We start from the raw sequence: 21,108 nt of genomic DNA, 5'->3' as shown, positions 1-21,108 counted from the left end.
TTAGTTTAGTTTTTTTTAGATCAAAAGTCATCAGGTTCCTCAGTAAACACTGGACAACATTCTGTACCAATATTCAACAATAAAAAAAAAAAAAAGCAGGACAAACAATTACCAGGCTAAGAGTGAAGCCATAGAGAAAACTGGGGCTCTTAAAACAAGATTTTGGAGCATTAATAGTCACTACAAACTTGTGACTCCACTGTATTCCTGTCTGAAGGTTTTGCTGTATGTACTAATCACTTTTGTGCTCTGTGAGTTGTGTTGTGTTTGTCAAAGTCACCGTGAGATGTTTGAGAGGGTGAACTGAGCAAACCACCAGGTGCCAGTCTGGTGGGTGGGTTGGTCAGTACATGTCTCGAAGGCCCAGGTTGCCACGGCGAGCCGAAGAGCCGTGAGCCACAGTGACACTGTAACAGTAGAGCAAGTCTGTCAACCACTGCTCCCTGGTCGCACCCCGGGAATACCTCTGAAAGACATAGAGAGGAATCAGGTGAACGGCCTTCATGAGAAGTTAACGTATGTTATCTCTCTATCAAAAATTTGTAGAAAAACCGTCAAACCCATCCGTGTGAATTTTAAGTTTCAGCTGCGTTTACCGTGAGGTGTTGTATGATCTCTTGCAGTAGAGCCGCGTTGGCCAGCAGCTGACTGTGGAGCGGCGTGTGCTGCAGCAGCATCGACAGGATCTGTCCCAGCTGTGGCAGCTCCTCCTCACTCAGATCTCCAACACGCATTAACTGCAGAACCATTCGCAGCAGGCGAGGAGCGGTGCTCAACGCTGACACACAGGCACCCCATATTGCCTTCCTGCAAATGTGACACAAAAGTGTTTTAAACCTAATTGTTGTAACGCTTTATTTCGCGTTCGTAATGGCAAACGGCTACTGTTAAGGTCAAGATTTCATATTAGCAGGAGATCCTTTCCAAACACTGTTAAGGGTTGTAGTCATTCACACACACCTTTTGTGGTTGGTTTCAGCAGGTAACTCCTGCTCCAGGGTGATGAGCAAAGCCAGCAGGCTGAGACAGCACTGAGACAAGAAGCGCAGCACGGGCTCAATGGGCAGGATGGACAGGTCCAGTAATCTGGAGACAGCTCTGAGCAACCCGGCTGCCATACTGTCAGGCACCACCCCTAACTTAATCTGACACACACACATACAGATGGCATAAGCAGGATGTTTATTTAGTACCATATTTTCAAATAAAGAAAACAGCAGTAAAGAATAAAGAAACACACTTCAAGGGAGAAAATTAAACAATTATGATTGAGAAATCCTAAATGAAAACGGTTTCTTACCAGGTATTTGCTAATGCCATTTTGTAAGATGTCAAAACACTGAGACTTTGAACCCAGTCTTTCCAGACAGTGGCAGACCTCCTATGAATTAAACAAAGAAACAAACAAGCATTTTCCATAAAACTCATTTTAAATACTGCTACGTACAAGTAAGTAGCAGTATATCAAACTTCATCAATGCCTTTCTAATTTCCTTAATGCAAAATAATCACAATGCTTGGTGCTTTCAGTTGGAAGATTGTGGATTGTTGGGGGAAGGTGTGTATCTAGAGGATCACAGAGGGGAAAACTACACTATGAGTAATTTTCTTTTGCTACTGAAGCTCTGATTTATAGATTTATGCCAAATAAACATACCTTCATGTTTCTGTCTCAATTCTGGGTATAATTTCCATATTCTATCATGGAATAATTAATATTAATATAATATTAATAATAATAATCATATGTATAGGTGTGTCTTGGCAATAGTTTTTTTTTTTTTTTCACAAATGGTGTGCCTTGTTTGAGAACCACTCGAGTAATCCCGTGTCTCAAACAACTTTAAATTTCTTTTACCAGACAAACCACATTACTCCTTTAAATAAACAGCATTAGAGCACAAGAAATCACACCAGAGTATGTATACATTGCTGTCTGGATGAAGTAAGGCCTTTTCTTCCACCCGAAGAAAGGAGTCACCAAAAAGCATCTAAATTTTATTCTTGCTAGGGTGGAGACGAGACTGATTTCAGGCAGAAGAAGCCGCCACAAACTTTTTAAAAGAAAAAAATAAGGCTCAACTTTTCCTCATTAACTTCAAATCCAAATCCATTAGCTTTTTATCAAATTTGGTGTGTGTGTGTGTGTGCTTAAGCGCAGGAATGAGTTGCGAGACGTGTGGCAGAATCCTGCACCTGTTGGCATTCATGCCATCATTAAAAACAATCCTGTCTCATTAGTCGAACCAGAGTTGACACAGTCCGTCTGTTAATGCCCCACCCCCACCCCCCACGCCACCACATGCCCCTACTCCCCCTCCTTCCCGCCACTTGTCTGTGATTGACTCAGACAGGGAGATGAGAGAAGCAGGATCTGAGGGCTTAATTGAGGAGCTGAATTAGTGATTATAAGCCCCCCACTTGCTCACACACTCACACACACTTGCCCCAGGGCGTAGTTACGTTAACTGTAATTTCTGTGCAGAAATGTCACACTTCCATCATGCCACGGGCTCTCATTAGCATTTGTGCATATTCGCTATGCCCGATAACCACGCATCTCCAACCTGTACAACGCGATAAAGGTTCCCCTCTCAGCCATTGTGCCACGATAAAATTCCACCCTCTGAGCTCTATATGTGAGACAGAGAGGGACCGGGGGGGACTAAAAGACCACAGCTGTGTCCAGAATATCAACATTTTCAAAACAATATATTTTCTTCCTTAACCTCCTATTCCTTTCCAGATTCATTTTCAACGTTGCGTCCAAGTGTTTTTGATTAGCAGCGACTTTGGTAAGAGTTAGAATTCATGTGAGGTTTGGGGTAATTATAGGAAGGACTGAGCAGTGAACGCACCTCAACAACATCCCAGTGGTGTGTGAACTGCTCCATTGGGGTGGGGTAAAGGCTGAGAGGTGAGAGAGGGGAGGGAGGCAGGACGCTTTCGTCGTCGGCCTCCTGCAGGGAGGTGAGCTTGTCGGACGAGAATCCCGTCAGGGTGGAGAACAAGAAGCTGATGTAGTCCACGTCCTGCAGAGCCGCTTCCTGGCTCCCAACCGTCCAGCCACTTAGGGAAGACCTGGAGAACATAATCAGTGAACAAGTTAAACAATGATCGACTCAAATCAACACTAAGCTGGAAAGCCACATCAGTATCAAATGTTTTTATGGCTCGTAATTTTCGAAACTTTTCAAAATGTTTTGGACATTAATTTTCCAAATAACAATTTTCTGCTAACAGATTTCTTGTCACATTCATTAAGATTTTTCGCGATGCCCTGTTTTATGAGAACATCATATTGAGGATAGTGCACTGAAATACAGATATAAAAAAATTCTTCCTCGTCCCGAGGGGAGGATAGATCTGTAACAGTAGGAAATATAAGTGAATAATGAGTGTGTTTTGTGAAGCCCAGGAGGCAGAACTACGTTTTCAATACTCCATGACGACTCTGCATTCCAGCCTCCAAAAGAGCTCTTTGTCACACACACACACACACACACACGCACGCACGCACGCACGCGTGCGTGGGGGCCAGACATTCAAATGCATCTAGATACACACACCATCACAGGGAAAGGTAAGCTGTGGACGTGTAACATCATTTCCAAATATAAAAACTGCTTTTAATGCCACCCGTAAGTTGATTCAAAATTACAGAGCATCCACATCAGCACCTGTCAACAGGATGATACCAGAAAAAATGTCAGGAATTCATCTGTGAAAGTGCAATACTGCCATCTGATGGTGAAAGGCTAGAGTGCTTTGAGTGTCCAAAACTACTACTACAACTTTTTACAATTTGACTCAAAAAGTGAAGGCATTCCTGCACATGGTGCATGGGGTTATTTTGGGAGTTTTTTTCCAAGCTCACCTAAAGTGCACAATACGAATCAGAGAGGCAGCAAGGCCGGCAGAGATTCGTCCAGCGGTGCAGCAGCAGCTCAGATTGGCAAGGAGAGACTGGGACATCTTGGGGAGAAAGTAGAGCAGCTGCACCATTCGTTCCTGGGACTCTGCTGGTAACAGCACTACAACTCCTTCCTGCGGATCTTCACACACACACACTTCACGTGTAATTACATAGACAGCAATGCTTTGATGCTAAGATATATAAGACAGAGCTCATGAAAATTAAAGCGATACCAGGAAAACCAGACTACGTTTGGAGTAGTAAAAAAAAAAAGAGAGACAGGCATAGCCACTACAGTGAAGGCTCAGATGATGTGTGTGCGTGGTGTTCTGTCGGTCTCTGACGCACATGCTGATGTCAGAAGCCCTCAGACAAAAGGAGTCTTGTGATGGTGAATTGCTGGCTCGGCTGCAGTTTCTATATGACCCCCCCTCTCCTGGCCCTCTGTCACACACCAGCCTAACTACCCAGACTATCATCAGAGCAGAGGATATGTGCGGGCGTATTACCGCTTTACGCCTCCGGTTGTAGTTCAGTTTTATAAAGTTGTCGAAACATGGTTGGTAGGAAACATGGAGTTACACTGCCCCCTAGGGATAGCTATGGTGTAACTTGTGGGCCATAAATCCCTTAGTTTTGTGACATTTTTTCTCTTTGGTAATCTGACGATGCTGCATTCTGAGTTGTATCAAACTGACAATGCATATGAACAGCAGTGTTTTTTTCACAAGAATCAATACAGTTATATAGATTAAGTCAGTAGTGGGAATAAGAAACTTCTAAATAGAAAACATACTTTTACTGCTTCTCAATTCAATTTTATTTTTGGTGCCAAATCATAACAAATGTTATCACAAGACACTTTACACATAGAGTAGGCCAAGACCACACTCTATTACTTATTCATAATTAAGACCCAACAATTCCCCCATGAGCAGCAACAAGCTGCACTATCTATATCTATAGCAATATCAGGTGGATCAGCTTCTGACTTTCATTAATCCTGAATGAGCAGGAATTGTATTTAACAAGCCAGATAAAGAGAAAGACAACATTCCTTTTCAGAGGAATACTCTTTGGGTTGAATGTTTCAAACCTTTAACCTCTGACCACACCCCGATCAGTGCTGCCACATAAGGCACTTGCCAGTTGATCCTGCCCTGACTGGGATGTGTCCAGGAGGTGCAACAAGTTTCAAACCACAAACATCAGTGCAATAGCAGTTTTCTAATATAAATATTTTCATGTGATATCACAAAACCTCTACGATCATTTTCTCTGTTTCTAATTGAGTGTGCATACCGTAGAGCCTGCAGGCGTGTGTGTGAAGACTGTTGAGCAGGTCTTTGTGTCTCCGAGAAGCAGCGGCTTCGATGGAAAGGATCAGTCGCGCTGAGAGCGTAGGGTTGCGGTGGCCAAGCTGGGACAACTGCACAGGAAGAGATGCCAACCAACGACACAGCACCTTACTCCTTCAGAGAGATGCAGGAAGGGAGAACATGCAGAGGTGCACTTGAGCCAAATGCAGCCAAAGTCACAGTAAGGAATTGTTTGTCTGGACAGAAAAAGGCACAACGGAAGGTTTTGAATCTTAAGAATTTTCAATTTGGGCCTAACCATGGAATATTTATTGCACAGACAAATAATGTAGATATGTTTTTTTGTATAGGCCTAAAAGATTAATTTGCAATATTACAAGCAGAATTAAGACATCTGGGATAAATGAAAAAGCCAGCCTTGAACTAGTCTGATCATCCTATAGAAAAAAAGTAAATTGTCACCAGGTGCAGGATTAACACCAATAACTGAGAAGTATCTCACTGTTTTGTGACATGCTAGCACAGCCGATATTCTATCAAATTCTGAACAATAAAACATACACACATTGTATCCCTAGTACTTTCATGGAAAAAAATTGAATTAGGCTAAAAGTGCCTGCGCTTTTGTGCAACCGAATCATTGACAAAGTAAGCAAGGGTAACCGGAATATTTCGGTTTAATCCCTCATTTCGGTTTTGTGCAACAGCCCCCTGGAAGAATTAGCTTGAATAAAACATCATTTCATGTAGACTGATGATGGATCATGTGATGTAACACATGATCCATCAACCCTTCCTATATTTCACTGGATGAACAATCTGCTCTCTAGTCAGTCACTGGTCCTTGCTTACAAAGCACAAAGGCTGATCTTGTGAGATGTAGTCTGGCTCTGCAAAACTATTATGCTATTTTGCAAGGATACTATGTCTACTCCTACTCCAATTATTCATAAAAATCTAGAGGTGCTGTAAATCTTCAGTTTCAAAATCAAACATGTTTAAAATAAAAGGAGGTTACCTTGCTATGTGTGTATGTCCTTGCTCTTGCAGGTAGAGCTTGCTGTAGAAAGACAGCAGCAGAGATCGTGTCTGTAGAGTCAGGTGCGTCTGCTTATAGTAGATATACACCGCTGCCAACAGCTCCTCTGTCACTGCTGCACAAACACAGATGATACATACAGATACTTGTGTTTAAATGACATTAAAAATGTCTTCTCAGTTCACAAACTGTTATCTGGATACCTACTCCTAATCTTTCTGTTTCTTTTGTGCTCCACATTGCCTCATTAACACCGAACTTTTCTAATATAATTGAATCCATTTAAAAATCAGACACACTTTCAGAAATACATCACACATGCTTACTTTTGCTTCTCTGTGTGAGCACCATCTTCCACACAGTACCCAGCAGCATGTGGAGCTGCCTGTAGCTCAGTTTCACTCCGCTGCCCAGCGTGTCTCGGACAAACGTCCTCAGAGGTGTCAGCCAGTCTCCATCCGTCTCTCGGCCGAGTCCTTGCCTCTGGCTGAGGGACACCATGACCTGGCAAAGTGTGATGTTTAGGGCCAGAGGATCCACTGTTAATCCTGGGACGACTGCAGTCTGCTTACTCCTAAAGAAAGGGAAGTGGGATTGCAGTTGTTAGAGCTAGTAAAGGGTCTTTCTAACAGTAGGCATAAATATTTACCTTACACAGCAGCCAAATTCTCAAGATAACACAAGATCACCTGAGAATTGCTTTCACATGTCACAGAAAGATGTATCCCATCAGGCTCTAAGTAATGCGTTTATGTTTTGGCTAAATGTAACCCGGCCACAGCATCCTGTGAGAAGCTACTGGCAGTTAAGGGGAGAGGGGTAGCAGGGAGTGATGACGACACCTGAGGCGACCGCTCGATCAAAACAACAGCATCTCTTAAAGAGGTTGGCTTAGATGCTGCAATAGCATCAGTTTTATCAGAGCCGGAGAGTTTTTCTGCATTGAGGAAAGAGAACGTCACTGAAGGCTTTTCATGATGGTAAAGATGTTTTCACTCTACTCCTGACTGACTTTGGCGAGAGTTTGATAGACAGAAGGATATTCCAATCACCTGCCCGGAATGTTTTGAAAGTGCCTGCCTTTTCCCAATCAGTTTCTTCTGACAACTTCTTAGATGGTACTGCGTAACAAAACATCTGATGAATCAGGTGACATAATTAAAGATCCTGGGTAGTTTCTATTGTAATGATTCAAAAGATAAAGTAAGGACATATTAACACCGACATTTCTTACCTTTTGAGATCAACCTTCTTTTTATGTTTGGGTGTGTCCCGAGTACCATAGGGAAAGTTTTTCATGAAGAGCTGCTTAAAATCTCCCAGGTATTCTTTATAGAACCATGCATCCTACACAAAGATGAGACATTTTTTTTTAGGTAAAACCTTTTCTTGTGAAAAAACAGTGTACAGTGTGATATTTGTTCTCTCCTCACCAGTGCATCCAGTTGATCCTGCTGTGGTGCCAGTTTTCTCAGCAGCTGCAGAATAGACAACACCTGGAACATTACTGACATGGCATCTGGGGTGAGCAGGTGAGCGCCCTCAGTGGTGTTCCAGGGACAGTCACTGGTACTGGCTTCTACCCAAACTTCCAGCAGAAGAGGCACCAGTGTGGCTGCAAAGCTCTGAATAGCCTCAGCTGAGTCCAGACGCTCACTTATTGCCGGTCCAGAGTCCACCTCCAGTCTACACGGTGAGAAAATAGAACAAAGAATAAGTTTAACATGAAATATAATTGTTTAAATTCAACTGAAACACAGTTATTTGTTACATATTCGGAAATCCTTTCCCTAATACCTATGATACCCTCATCCTTAACACTGGAGCACCCCAGGGCTGTGTGCACTAGATCTTAGTGCTGCCTTCGACACTATTGACCATCACATCCTGCTACACAGACTAGAGCATCTGATCGGCATTAAAGGAACCGCACTGAGCTGGTTTAAGTCATATTTATCAGATAGATCTCAGTTTGTACATGTTAATGACAAATCCTCCATGCACACTAAAGTTAGTCACGGAGTCCCACAGGGTTCTGTCCTTGGACCGATTCTTTTCACCTTATATATGCTTCCCTTAGGAATTATTATAAGGAAGCACTCCATAAATTTTCATTGTTATGCTGATGATACACAATTATATTTGTCGATCAAACCAGAAGAAACCCATCAGTTAGATAAACTTCAAATGTGCATTAAGGAAATAAAAAGCTGGATGACCTGCAATTTCCTGATGTTAAACTCAGACAAAACTGAAATTATTGTACTTGGCCCCAAAGGCCTCCGAAATTCAATAGCTAAAGATATTGTTACTCTGGATGATGTAGTGTTGTCCTCCAGCACCACAGTAAGGAATCTGGGTGTTATTTTTGATCAGGATATGTCCTTCGATTCTCACATAAAACTAACAACAAGGACTGCATATTTTCACCTGCGTAATATTGCAAAAATTAGGAACATTGTGTCTCAGAAAGATGCAGAGAAACTTGTTCATGCATTTGTTACTTCTAGGCTGGACTATTGCAATTCCTTATTATCAGGCTGCTCCAATAAGTCTGTTAAGAGTCTCCAGTTGGTCCAAAATGCTGCAGCTCGTGTACTAACTAAAACAAATAGAAGAGAACATATTTCTCCTGTATTAGCTTCCCTGCACTGGCTACCTGTAAAATCTAGAATAGAATTTAAAATCCTTCTCCTTACGTACAAAGCTCTTATTGGTCAGGCTCCGTCGTATCTTAAAGAGCTCATAGTACCGTATCACCCAACTAGATCTCTGCGCTCTGAGAATGCAGGGCTACTCGTCGTTCCTAGAGTCTCCAAAAGTAGAATGGGAGGCAGAGCCTTCAGCTACCAAGCTCCTCTCCTGTGGAACAAACTCCCAAATGTTATTCGGGAGGCAGACACTGTCCCCTTATTTAAAAGTAAACTTAAAACTTTCCTTTTTGATAAAGCTTACAGCTAGGGCTTACGATAAGACTTTATTCTGCTTAATGATGCTGCTATAGGCCTAGTCTGCCGGGGGATAATACTTTTCCTGATACTCTGAGCTTCTCTCCTCTCTGTCTGAATCATTCATGTCCCATCAATGCATGTTACTGATTCAGCTTCTTCCCCGGAGCTGTTTGTGCTTTGTCGTCTCGCAGGTCTCTGCTGATCGTGGTGGTGCTTGCTGCCGTGGTCCTACATGACGCTTCCTGCTGCTATTGTCACTGTTACTCATATATACTATCGCTAGTTTAATAAACTATAAAATTTGTAGCTGTATCGTAGCTGCTATTGCCACTACTCATCATTGATCATGTTTGCCACCATAATTATTATCATTTTCATATTCTGTCACCTTAGCTGTGCTTGTTTCTACTATTCTGTTGTATTAACTGCCTTAACATATACGTCATATTCACATTACTATAAATATTATAGTTACTGTTAGGCTTTGCTTGCATCTCTGGAAGTGTGTCTGTCTGTCTCTCCCTGTCCATCTGTGTGTCTTTTCTCTCTTTCTCTCTCCTTTTCTTCCTCCCCAACCGGTCAAGACAGATGGCCGTCCTCCACAGAGCTGGGTCTGTCTGACGTTCCTGCCTGTTATAGGGAAGGTTTTCGTTGCCACTGTACTCTACAGAGGAATTGTTGGGTCTATGTAAATCATAAATAAGTCATTGAGTGTGGTCTTTACCTACTCTGTAAAGTGTCCTGAGATAACTTTTGTTATGATTTGACACTATAAATAAAATTGAATTGAATTGAATTGTGTTTTGAGCCCTCTTCTGTTCTCCTCATATGTACAAAGACTCAGTAGCCACTTTTGGTTTGTCTACCTGAAAGAAGTAGCCCAGCTGGTGTCGGGATAACAACCAACTAATGGACTTTAGTAAGACTAAGGAGATGAAAGTGAACTTTGTGAAGGCACAAGTAAGGAGCTACGCCCCCTTAATATCATATAATGTTGGTGGTTGTCCAGACTTTTGGTTCTGACTGTATCGATACCAGCAGTATTTGAGGCGTTCAACTATTCCAGCCTTTTCTCTCTGTTAAGGTCGGGAAGAAGGTACCGAATACACTCGGCCAGCACTGGGGGCTCAGGAAGAGCTTTTACACTCAGGTCAATAGGATGGCCACTAGGCTCCTAAATGAGGTAGGTGAGATAAATATATTGATTGAATTGGTGAAAATGTTATTCTTTAATGATCAGAGGAGTTTGTGGTTTCATACCTGAGTCTATAGGTGGACCGTGGAGTTGGTTTGGCCCCAGAATGCTCATACACCTTCACTCCAACCTTGCTGTAGGTAAGCTCTTCCCAGTTGAGATTCAGAGGTGTAAGCCTGCCCTCTCCACTGGAGCCAAACACTCCTTCAGCTGGGATAAAAATATCACTTTCCTCCACTGGTCTTTCCTCAACTACTGCTTGCAGAAAGCATCCAAGCCTGAAATAGTGACACAAAATAAAGGGTTAGCAGCTGGAATTATAATTATACTAGGTTCTTCAGAATCTGTGCGCAGGTGGCCGCCATACCTGAGGAGCACGGAGAGCCGCCACTGCTGACTAGTCACAGCCCTGCTAGGGTTGACTGAAAGTGCCCAGGTCCGTCCCTTAGCATCCTGGGCTTTTTTGGCTCCTCCGCTGTTTTGTCTGTGAGAAATTAACTCCAGGAAGTTAGTGAGGAGCACTGCAGGCCGTGTTGCTAGAAGAGCAGGGTAGTGCTCCAGCAACACATCAAGGACCTTCAAGGCATCTTCCTGGATGCTTGACTCAATGTGGGTCATGGCACACGTCAGGTGGGCACTGAGGAGGGGGAAAAACGGAGCCACTCGTTCTGCAGGCACAGACTGTGCAATGAACCTGGAAGCAGTGCACAATTGTAGACAGTTTTGTCGATGTTATTTGAGACAAAGCAAAAGCCAAGAGTTTGTTTTTACTGTATTGTAATTTGCTTTATCAGTGTTGCTTCACTAACCTAAGCACACGCGTAGCTGCCACACGAACATTTCCATCCTTGTCTGTGAAAACAGCTGCCACTTCAGAAAGCAGACGAGAGAGATGCTGCTCTAACAGAGAGGGATTAAGGGACAGCAACTCTTTCAAACCCAACAAGGCACTATGTTTCACATTGGCATTGTGATGGTGGAGCTGAGACAGGAGGTCCTGGTGAAGTAGGAGGAAAGGAAGAGAAAGCAGACAAATTGCAGTGTTTAAAAAATGAATTTGTAGTGAGAGCATGCATTTTTCTGACACGTGAAACACGGGTCAAGACCTTACATTGATTCCAAGCTGCCTGTGTGTGGTTGGGCCACTTTTGTCTCTCTTTAGCTGCTCAGTTAGATGGATTCCCCGTGAGCGGAAGTTGGTGTTGGTGGCATTATCGGCTTTGGGCTTCATCTTTCCCACCTTTAATTTGACCTTCTGGAAGTCATCCTGTCTTTTCTTCTTCTTGGACTTCATATCTGCTGTCTATATACTGCTGTCTGTGTAAGCAAACATGCGGGTGAGATGATGAAACTGAATGAGAATCAGCAAATGTAATGCTCTAAATATACACACACAGAAATTGACATAGACATACAGCTAACGTAGAACAAGATTGAAATAAAGTATATTTATAAAAGAAAAACACAATGAGGAAATTGTAAACAATGACAAAAGTGCATAGTGCACGGGTTCCTGGAATAAATATGGAAATATTAAATTTGCTTGTGTTTTTTTTTGTGGTTTTGTAGGGACTAATGGAAATTGACTTTTCATCATGATGACAGTTAATGAGTGCATTGATTTAATAATAACCACACTACGTTGCATTCACACACCACACACTGGCTTTTGTTTGGACTGAACGACCAAAACAACGTATTAAATCATAAACATTGAAGCATTGCTGCTCATTTTTGCGCCGAATATTTAGACTAGTTTTAAATCAAACGAGGTACAACAACAGCAACGTTAGCTACCATTAGCTTGATGCTAACTACCTCCATGGTTCGGTACCATGCAGGACCATCATGCTTTGTTTGACTTACCACCAGAAAAGAAAAGCCTTGGCTACTACAGGGACAGGTTTACACAGCACCAGACACTCACTCGGTGTCTACAGCTAAAGAGTAGCCCCCTAAAGATATATCAATACATATATAAAGGGGAATATTCTGTCGTCAGTCTCGTGTTGATGCCTTGGGTCCTGACTCTGTGTACGTTCAGAGAACCCAACGGCTGCGGAAACATAGAGGGGTTTTGTTATTTACCGTGCCCAGGCAACATTTTTTTTACTCACTTGTAATTGAATTAAAGTAAATACAAAAGTTGGATCACAATTGGTCCTAGAAATGTAAAAGTTTTCAATGTGTTGTTCAATAATTGCTCCAGAAAGGTATAACGGTTACCAGGTTTACAAGACGAACGCACTGCATATAGTTGCCCTCCCAGGTGCATTAAATATATTAGAATAATTAACTAATACAATAAAATAAGTAGAACTTTTCAATGTCTTACAATTGGACGAACTGACGTCTATTCTGTTTTGTTGTTGTAAAATGCGGCGGTTAAATGGTCAAACTCCGTCTTTTTTAAACAGGCAGCAGCACTGCTTCCTATTCTTTCCGACTCTGCTTTGTTACAACCGGTCACAACGTCTCATCGAGTCTGCCCTTCCAACCTTGATCCTTTGAGATATTTGCTGTTTACGTCAAAATATCTCCGGTAAGTTATGTAAAATTATACAACTGCGTAACTAGTGGAGATGCATTATGATATTAAGCGTATAGACTTGCTTAGATATAGCTCGCCGCTGATCTAATGATGTCTAAAGGCTGGTAGGATACAACTCGGCTAACGTTATAGGCCTGAGGAACGAACAAGTAGAACAGCTAATAGAAGATAACCGTAGACATATTAAAGTAGAAGATGACATAGATCAGGGGTCTCCAACGTTTTAGGCCAAGGACCCCCCTACTACAAATATTTTAATAAAATGAGTTGCATATTAAAATGGGCCTAACTGCTAGGGCGGCCTAAAGCCTGTACACATATTTCTAATGGTGCATACATTACTAAGATATTACAGTGGTCATTATTAACATATATATATATATATATATATATGTATATGTGTGTTTGTGTGTGTCAATGTTAAACAATGTGAAACATACATTTGGAAGGCAATTGTATCTGTGCTTGGCTACCTTAGTGCTTATAAGCCAGTAAGCCTATCAGCAAGGTTGTGTAAATGTTTTTTTTCTCCCACAAATGTTTATTTACTGATAATACGTTGCATTCATGTGAATGCATATGTTTTCAGAGATATTTTTTGAAAATAGGTAAATAAATAAGAAAAAGACCCCCTGCAGTAACTCTGTTGAAGATCTCTGACCTTTTCGACAAAGACATCTTGAGGGCCGGTTCAGAGCCGGTGCCCAATCTTGAATCCGTTCTTCTTGTTTCGACAGATGAAGAACCGGCTCTTGGCCAGGAAAACTGGTCTAGAACCGGCACCACTTCTTGCATGCTTTAAAAAATGTTGTGATTTCAGAATTTGTGTATTTAATTGTTGTTGGGTTTTTTTGTCAAAATTAACAACTTTCTTAAAGAGACATGTCTTGTCTAGTATGTTTAATCAGCAGAGAAATATAGTTAACGTTTTTAAGAACAATGTTTATTCAGTTACGCACAATAATTAAACACAGTTCCTTTCAGAAAATCAAAGAACTATTAACCTCTCGGAACATGAACATGAACCTGAACATGTACATGTCTGTTGTAACAGCAGCTTTCATTGAACACAGCTCCAGCTGCAGTCATTGGATTCTGATGTTGCCTGTAAAGACATGAATGGATCTTTATTTTAACTGTAGTGTGATCAATTGCAGGTAGTCTGCGCTAGGTAAGGCTAGCTAATGTTAGCGCTAGTTAAGGCAATCTAACAACTAATGTCTTCCCAAAAAGGCTTACATTAACATCTTACGTTCAGAGTTAATAAGAATCAAAACGTGTTAGACAATTACCTTTTCTTCTCAAACAAAATCATCCATTGTATTCAAGACGAGCAGCACAAATGAGTTGTAGTCTACCATTGTTTTTGTTGTTGTGCTTGTGGGCGTTAGCATTGCTGGGTAAACCTTAGGCATAAACAGGGACGTAATGACACGGCTCTCTCTGGGCTCTCTAGCCTGTGGAAAACCAAACAGGTTCTGAGAAGGTTCCCAAGTTGAACCAACAGTGAATGAGCACCAGCACCAGTCTAGAACTAGGTCTGGGTGGGTCGAAAAGGGGTAACATAGATCATACCCTTTTTTATACAGTCTATGATCATAACTGAATAATACCAATGAGAATGTGTCTCTACGCATAAGGGGATTTACTTGGAATAGGAATTATTTTTTATATGACCTCCTTCTTTGCCTGCAGTGGAGAAACTGAGAAAATGCAAGCTCCGGGCTCAATCCGCCGGCCTCCACCTAGAAATGGGCCAAATCAAAGGGGGAACGCCAGGGTGAGTATAACGCTAAGTCTGCACATGTTAACGTCGCATTTGGACATGAATAAAAACACCACAATTAAAGAAACCACACGCATATTTCTTCACACACATGATGCTGACTTTTCATGAAGGAAACATGTTTTCCTTTTTAATATTTTTTCTTCATATGATATTGTACACGGGCTGTTGTGATGCCTGATGCAGAGCCCGGCTGCAGCAGTCCTTGGCAGGTGGACTTGGTGCCAGCCTCTGTGCTCTCAGGCATCACTGTATTTATGACGACCCCACCCCCTCAGTGGTATGGGCCTCACACCTGTGGCCTCTTATCATCGTTGTGGTTTAAAGGAGTTTCTCAGGTTAACAATGCAAACATTTCTTCAGTTTTCACTTCTTTTAAGATTTGACATTGAGCTTTTTGTGATGTGACCTGGGTTCTCTGAACCACTGTCAAGTGGCAGGCTACTCAGTTTTTACTTCTGAGTGTTGCCACATTAAAAACCAAAAAGACTTAATGTTAAGCAGGGCTCCTTGAAGGATTCTCTTTAAAAATGGTTTGAAAGCAGTTATTTGCATTGTTATATAATGTGTAAATTAGTTCCCGGTACAGACTATGACTGCAGTTATCACAATGCCGCTAATGAAATTCAGTGCAAGAAATCCCACGGTTAGACTTGGGAATTTGCTGTACTAATTCCTAAAATACAGAAGGGAATTTAAAAAAAAGAGATGTTGGATATTTTATTTCATGAGCCACATGCAGCATTTTGAATTTCCCTAGTGAAATTCATCTTGCCTCTGATTAAAGGTTGAATATGTAGAATCTTCATTAAAAGCTGTATTTAAAAAAATAATAATAATACTCCCACGGGGCATTTTGAGGGGTACAGAATGGAAGTATTGCTTTTCCATAAAAGATATATTTAGTCTGAATAAATATTTTACAATGACAAGACGATGAACTTCTGTCACATTCTGTTTACATTTAGCGGCCAGCATTGTGGGGTTGCCAGGGTTGTCTGTTGTACAGCGCAGCTACTGAGGACTGGCACTGGGTGAAATGCAGTTTGCCAATCCTGCAGCTGCGTTATCTGTCCCACTAGCTGAGTGACCGGAGACGGGCAAAAATGAGAGCCACTAAGGGCAAGCATTTACTTGATGGACTGAGATAAAGGAGTTCAGAAAGCATTAAAACGGTAACAGTCAAACTCCTCTGCAATACTTGCTTTTATGGTGCAAATGGCCAGAGGGGACGGGTTCAAACAGACTCCGGTCTCCTGTAGGATACTTGGCCGGGTCTGGCGAACCTGGCAACCTGAGTGGTGGAATTATTTTCTGTTGATCGACTACGCTCTTGAGACACGGTGTTCTGCTCATTCTCCATATTCAACCTTTAACTAACTGACTTGATGGTAGCAAGAGATACCAAATACCAAATAAATTCAGGCTTAAAACTATTGCAGGAATTTCCTCCATATTTTCATACAGCTTATGATTAAAACTAACATCACTCTCCTCTTTGCAAGAGGTTGAGTGTTTAGTCATAAACACATCATTTGTTTTTGCTCTTTTCATCCGTCCCAGACGCACGACACTGGGTGTAAAGCCACATAAATATTGGCTCTATGGCATATATAATGTGGCGGACAAGGACGAGGAGTTCAGTCCTCTGCTGAATGTCATCCTGTCACTAATGCCTGTATGTGTCTCTCTCCTGTATGTGGGTTTATCCCCTCCATTGACAGAGAAAGCAGCCGCAGCATTTTGCTGATATAGGTAAGTTCTTTATACATGGTGCCACTGCTGAGAGTTGAAGCTTGAGATCTAGATTTCCTGCTTCATGTCATTGGTGGTGGCATGTTCATCACTCTTTGAGGCTCACACTCCCAGAGATGGGAGCTGTTGTGGTGCCACCCATGGTTTTGGTTTGTGGAAATCTGTGTTTGCCACTGCAGAAATAATCTTGCAAAATATTTTCCAGTATCTTGCCACAATTTTCCTGTTTTGGAAAGTTTTCAACATTGCGATGGTTTTAAGAAGCTTACTGAACAGTTTTAGAAATGTCAACCCATTCTCCTAAGATGTTGCTACATTAAAGACCAAAACCATAAGCTCCACTAGTCCACAGTGACACCTGCACATGGTCAGCATACAACCATGCATCTGCAATGGTTGCTGATGAAGTTTCAATGCACTTTTGGTGCTGTGATGGGGGTTTTTTCCACCATAAAATATTTTTAACACTGCTGAATGCAGTATTTTTTTTAATGTAGTTGCCTGTGCTACACTGGCATGAATGATAATGTGTTTATTTGCATTATTTGTTAATCAGAGGAAACCTTACCCGTTTACCAGAGTATTTTAAATTATGCAGGATCGTATTGTGCATTCTGCTTCATTAATGCGACACAGAAGTGATTCCTCTGTGGTTGGCAATGAGAGGCAATGCATCTGCTGTCCTGTAGCCCAGTTTGGGCCAAAATGGAGGTGAGCTGGGAACTCTTGTTCCCATTCTTCCCCCAGGCTTCAAAAGCACACATGAGGAGTTTGGATTTCTAATTCTTTTTCAGTACATTAAATTCATTGGCCATCAGACACTGTAGACATTTCTTAATTTCAGTGTCTTCTTAACCTAGTATTATGATCACAGGTAAACCCAGAAATGTATAATAAAGTGGCTCTCTGAACTAGTCTTTTGGACACAAACCTTGTTGTCTCACATGTTTTAGTTGATCAATAGGAAGCTTTTGCTTTGTGTTGAAAACTGTTGTTTGTTTTCAGTATTCACCAAAGGTTCATCTATCCAGACCTTGCCCTCTCTCGGCAAACAATTAAAAGGGGTGACAGAGTGTGTCATTGGTAAGCAGTAGGGCTATTTTTCTTGCATGCATCGACTTTACCTCTTTCCCTTTCTATATGGAATATACAGTATTTCTTATATGTATAATCAATGATCATCACACGTCTTTAGGTCTTCAGTATGTGTGGGAGTACCGCAGCCCCAGTAAATCTGTCCCACCACACTACCAGTGCAAACTGTGTGCCGTCACCCGCTTGCAGCATGACATGCTTGCCCATGTGAAAGGCTGGAAACACAGCTTCAGATACTTGGTGAGTATTGCTGGTTTCTTAGTCTGCCTCAAATGCACGGTATTATGAAGTTATTTGTATTTTTTACATATTTCTCTCTGCTTGAACACAGAAAAAGGTCCACGCTGAAAAGGTCACCCATGAAGAGGAAGAGGCCATCAAAGACCCTGCTGTACGGAAGATAATTAAAGAAGTTGCAACTGAAGTGGAGAAGACAGAGGGGAGGGGACAACTCAAGGTAAGTGTCAGACCTATATCACTACAGCAATGGCACAAAAGCATTTTATCCTCCTGGGTCTAGGTGGAATTATTTCCCTGCTTATAATGATCATTGGAAATAAACAGCTGTGTTAAGAGGATGCGTTAGCTTGGGGAAGTAGCTGTTGAGAGGATGAAATACAGTGTCTAGAAGGTTTGTTTATATTTGAGAAGTGTTTAATTGTTCTGACATTTTTCTGTTCCTGTTGTGTCTTTTAGGTGATTCTGAAGGAGCCCAGTGAAGTACTTGCTTTCAAAGGACTCCGTAAGTTACTCTGCTATAAATGAGTTTAGTATTAAAGGATACCCTGTTGGTCGGTAACCTGAGTTGTGACTGTGTCTTGTGTCCTTCTTTCCGTAAGGTTCTGCTGCTCCTAAAGCTGTGCCTCCACCATTATCAGTAATGGGAATGAAGGAACCATCTTTTGGTGAGTCATTTTTATCATTGAAGCATAATCTGTTCAATACTGTGCAAGTATGCTGTTTTCAATTGAATGACTAAATATGCAATCAAATATAACATGTTTCTCAGGCCCCAAGTTCTCTGACTCGAGGTATCCAGGGGAGTATCCTCATCATGGTGGCCCTCCCTCTGACTATCCAGCAGAAGACTACAGGGAGCCTGGCTTTGGAGGCTTTGAGTACTCATCCAGGCAAGATTTCCTCGACTCTGGTATGAGTCGTAGACCTTTCCCAGCTGGTAATCGTCCAGGTGGGATTGGAGAGGGATTTGGATCAGGTGGGGGAAGAGGTGGCTATGGAAGCAGTGGACTGCTGGAGGACAGCCCAGGCAGAATGTATCCTGATGAGTACCGGGGCAGCCAAGTGGAGAACAGCTTAATGGACAAGCCACTGGAGAGGCCAGGCTTGATGGGAGCAGCTCCAGAAAGTGGCAGCCTTCCTAACACACTACTCACTTACCTGGTACTTGTCTCATTTGTCACAATAGGTTCCACCCCAATTTAAAGGAGCTGTACTCGACATTCAGAATAATTAAGCCGCAAACAAATATTTGCTATGTAAAGAAAGAAAATAAGTGTGTGTGTTCTAATCTGAGTATAATCGGGGTCCCCCTTTGTTTTGATATCCAGTCTGGCTGTGTGTGCATGTGATTGCTTTGTGCTTCGTTCTCAAACGACGAGGGCCATTACAAAGCGTTAGTAGAGATGTCGGTTGACGAGTTGGGGAACAGTTGGGGATAACTGTGTGGAGGCAACTTTTTTCATTATTTGGAGTACAGCCCCTTTAGCAAAAGTGTTAGTGTTATCTTGTTGGATTACTAATTTGTGTTAAGACACTTCAATTCTCAAAATGTTTGTCCAGGATACTTTCCGGATAGAAAATGAGAGTGACGCACAGCTGGTGCTGAAGGTGACGCAGAAACTAACAGATGTGCTGATGGAGTACAGACTGCGGAAAGTGTCAACGGTATGGAGCTCATTTCTACAATGGAATTTTAAAACCAAATGTTAAAGACAAATCAAATCTGATTTAGCCTACCAAACCAGATATGCATTTGTCCAGATTTCTCAATTGTCGTATTATCTCAGTTGATTTGAAAAGAGTCAAAGTGTAACTGGCAACATGTGCGTTGTCTCCATCTCACAAATGCGGCCTTCATTTACTTCTCAGGGCTCTACTCTGGACAGCTTCTCAATGAGCTCCCCAAGCTTCTCCTCTACAAACCCCAGATTGCTGAGCAACGACCGATACTCAAGTAGTCTCTCGGGTATGTAACCACCAAGTCTCCTCAGCTTTTCCATTTGATGCATCTGTGTCGCAAATGAAGAAGGTCATGTGATGTTATTTTGTTGCCCGGAAGAAGAAATGTACCAAATAAATTTCTGTTGGTCACATTTAAAATAAATCAAACTGTGATTTTAGTCTCTTGTATACGTTCTCCCCTTTTTTAAATGTGTTTCTGGCATGTCTCTCTGCAGGTCCATCTAGGTTCTCTGATGGTCCACCCAGGTATTACGAATGACAATCACAAGATGCGACACCTCGATCTTCTCATCCCTTTGTGCACCAGTCATGACTTCAGGAGTTTTATTTTTTAGGCAGTTTTTTTTGTTGTTGTTGCTTATTTGTTGCTTTATTGACTACTATCATCCATAGTAGTCTTTTTTTTAAATTTGTTTAACATCTTTAGAATATGGGAAGATTTATAAGATTAAACATTTTACAAAAAACTACTTGTGCATGTTTTCAGCAGCTTTAACTGAACATAAGTGTATGGCTGTAGTTTCCCATAGCCCTATTCTATTAAAAGTAATTGTAAAAATGACACGTTTTGAAATACTTTCATTCCAGCCATTTCCTTACGATATTTAGTTCCTATGCTACATATAGACTATAATGTGGGCTTCTTCAATAGGTTCTGAAAATAGTCCCAGAAGGGTTCAAGACACAAGTTTCAGTGGATGCATTAAATTACTGACCGCATCCCAGTTTTACACTAAATAACTATCTGTGTTTTTCCTCCTGACTGTGTAGTTAAGGTCTATTCCTTTCCATTATCATAGATTTGTGCAGCATAAAAGTCCCCAGCAGTTTCAATTTCAAAGTGGACCCTTTTCCAACATTGACATTTAGCCCTACACAAGTATATGCAGACATTTTTGTATTTGTTTATTTTTTCCAAACAAGTAAAGACATAAAAATAGGAATAAAAAACAAAAATCAAAATAGTCAAACAACTCGACGTGCCGAGCAATATTTGCAGAGCAATGAAAATCATAAATCAAAATTTAAATGTCCAGTGATTTTTTTTTCTTTACAGCTCAGAAAGAAGTGAAAACAACTTATTTACTCACCCCTTTTCCATAACCCTTCTTACATATTTAATAATTATTACAATTGCTTATAATAACAATAATGATAATGTATCAATAGTAATTAAGTGTATTATCAATTACATACTATATGAATTAGACCATAGACACATATTTAACCATAGACTCACCCAAGGCATTTTTAGACATGCATACAGACGTATGTTTACATAAAACTGGCATACAAGTC

At 41.4% G+C, this 21,108-nt stretch overlaps 2 protein-coding genes across 3 annotated transcripts; one reads left to right on the top strand and one right to left on the bottom strand.

The window, feature by feature from the left end:
• Nucleotides 1–39: 39 nt before the first annotated feature.
• Nucleotides 40–12,654, bottom strand: tex10 (testis expressed 10). Of its 2 annotated transcripts, none has more exons than XM_083917898.1 (16): nt 12,538–12,654; nt 11,532–11,737; nt 11,230–11,417; nt 10,788–11,114; nt 10,486–10,698; nt 7,708–7,960; nt 7,509–7,621; nt 6,601–6,848; nt 6,254–6,389; nt 5,219–5,388; nt 3,878–4,055; nt 2,859–3,081; nt 1,301–1,381; nt 961–1,145; nt 597–807; nt 40–466 (listed from the first exon to the last, which is right to left on the bottom strand). In XM_083917898.1, the coding sequence occupies exons 2-16, from the start codon at nt 11,712–11,714 to the stop codon at nt 344–346; spliced, it is 2,832 nt and encodes a 943-aa protein (XP_083774024.1). In that variant the 5' UTR covers nt 11,715–11,737; nt 12,538–12,654; the 3' UTR covers nt 40–343. The 2 variants fall into 2 exon arrangements, with proteins under 2 accessions (XP_083774024.1, XP_083774023.1); XM_083917897.1 differs by lacking the exon at nt 12,538–12,654 and adding an exon at nt 12,287–12,406.
• Nucleotides 12,655–12,885: 231 nt separating this feature from the next.
• Nucleotides 12,886–20,292, top strand: LOC310950806 (uncharacterized protein). Its single transcript, XM_083918801.1, has 12 exons — nt 12,886–12,962; nt 14,667–14,751; nt 16,482–16,512; nt 17,518–17,595; nt 17,708–17,847; nt 17,939–18,064; nt 18,304–18,349; nt 18,447–18,512; nt 18,617–19,008; nt 19,408–19,512; nt 19,717–19,813; nt 20,025–20,292. The coding sequence occupies exons 2-12, from the start codon at nt 14,683–14,685 to the stop codon at nt 20,066–20,068; spliced, it is 1,194 nt and encodes a 397-aa protein (XP_083774927.1). The 5' UTR covers nt 12,886–12,962; nt 14,667–14,682; the 3' UTR covers nt 20,069–20,292.
• Nucleotides 20,293–21,108: the final 816 nt, after the last annotated feature.

This window comes from Echiichthys vipera, assembly GCF_963691815.1.
Source record: "Echiichthys vipera genome assembly, chromosome: 8".
In the NCBI taxonomy this organism is placed as follows: Eukaryota; Metazoa; Chordata; class Actinopteri; order Perciformes; family Trachinidae; genus Echiichthys; species Echiichthys vipera.
Note: the sequence above shows the minus strand (reverse complement) of the source record. Positions and strands in the feature narration are given on the sequence as shown.

Excerpts from the sequence above, each read along its gene's own strand:
- tex10 (XM_083917898.1), bottom strand. The coding sequence starts at position 11,714 with ATGAAGTCCAAGAAGAAGAAAAGACAGGATGACTTCCAGAAGGTCAAA. Across the intron at positions 10,699-10,787 it reads CGGCTCTCCGTGCTCCTCAG|GCTTGGATGCTTTCTGCAAG; the intron begins GTATGGCGGCCA and ends TCACTATTTCAG. Across the intron at positions 808-960 it reads GCTGAAACCAACCACAAAAG|GAAGGCAATATGGGGTGCCT; the intron begins GTGTGTGTGAAT and ends TCACATTTGCAG.
- LOC310950806 (XM_083918801.1), top strand. The coding sequence starts at position 14,683 with ATGCAAGCTCCGGGCTCAATCCGCCGGCCTCCACCTAGAAATGGGCCA. Across the intron at positions 14,752-16,481 it reads ATCAAAGGGGGAACGCCAGG|AGAAAGCAGCCGCAGCATTT; the intron begins GTGAGTATAACG and ends CTCCATTGACAG. Across the intron at positions 17,596-17,707 it reads GGTGACAGAGTGTGTCATTG|GTCTTCAGTATGTGTGGGAG; the intron begins GTAAGCAGTAGG and ends ACACGTCTTTAG.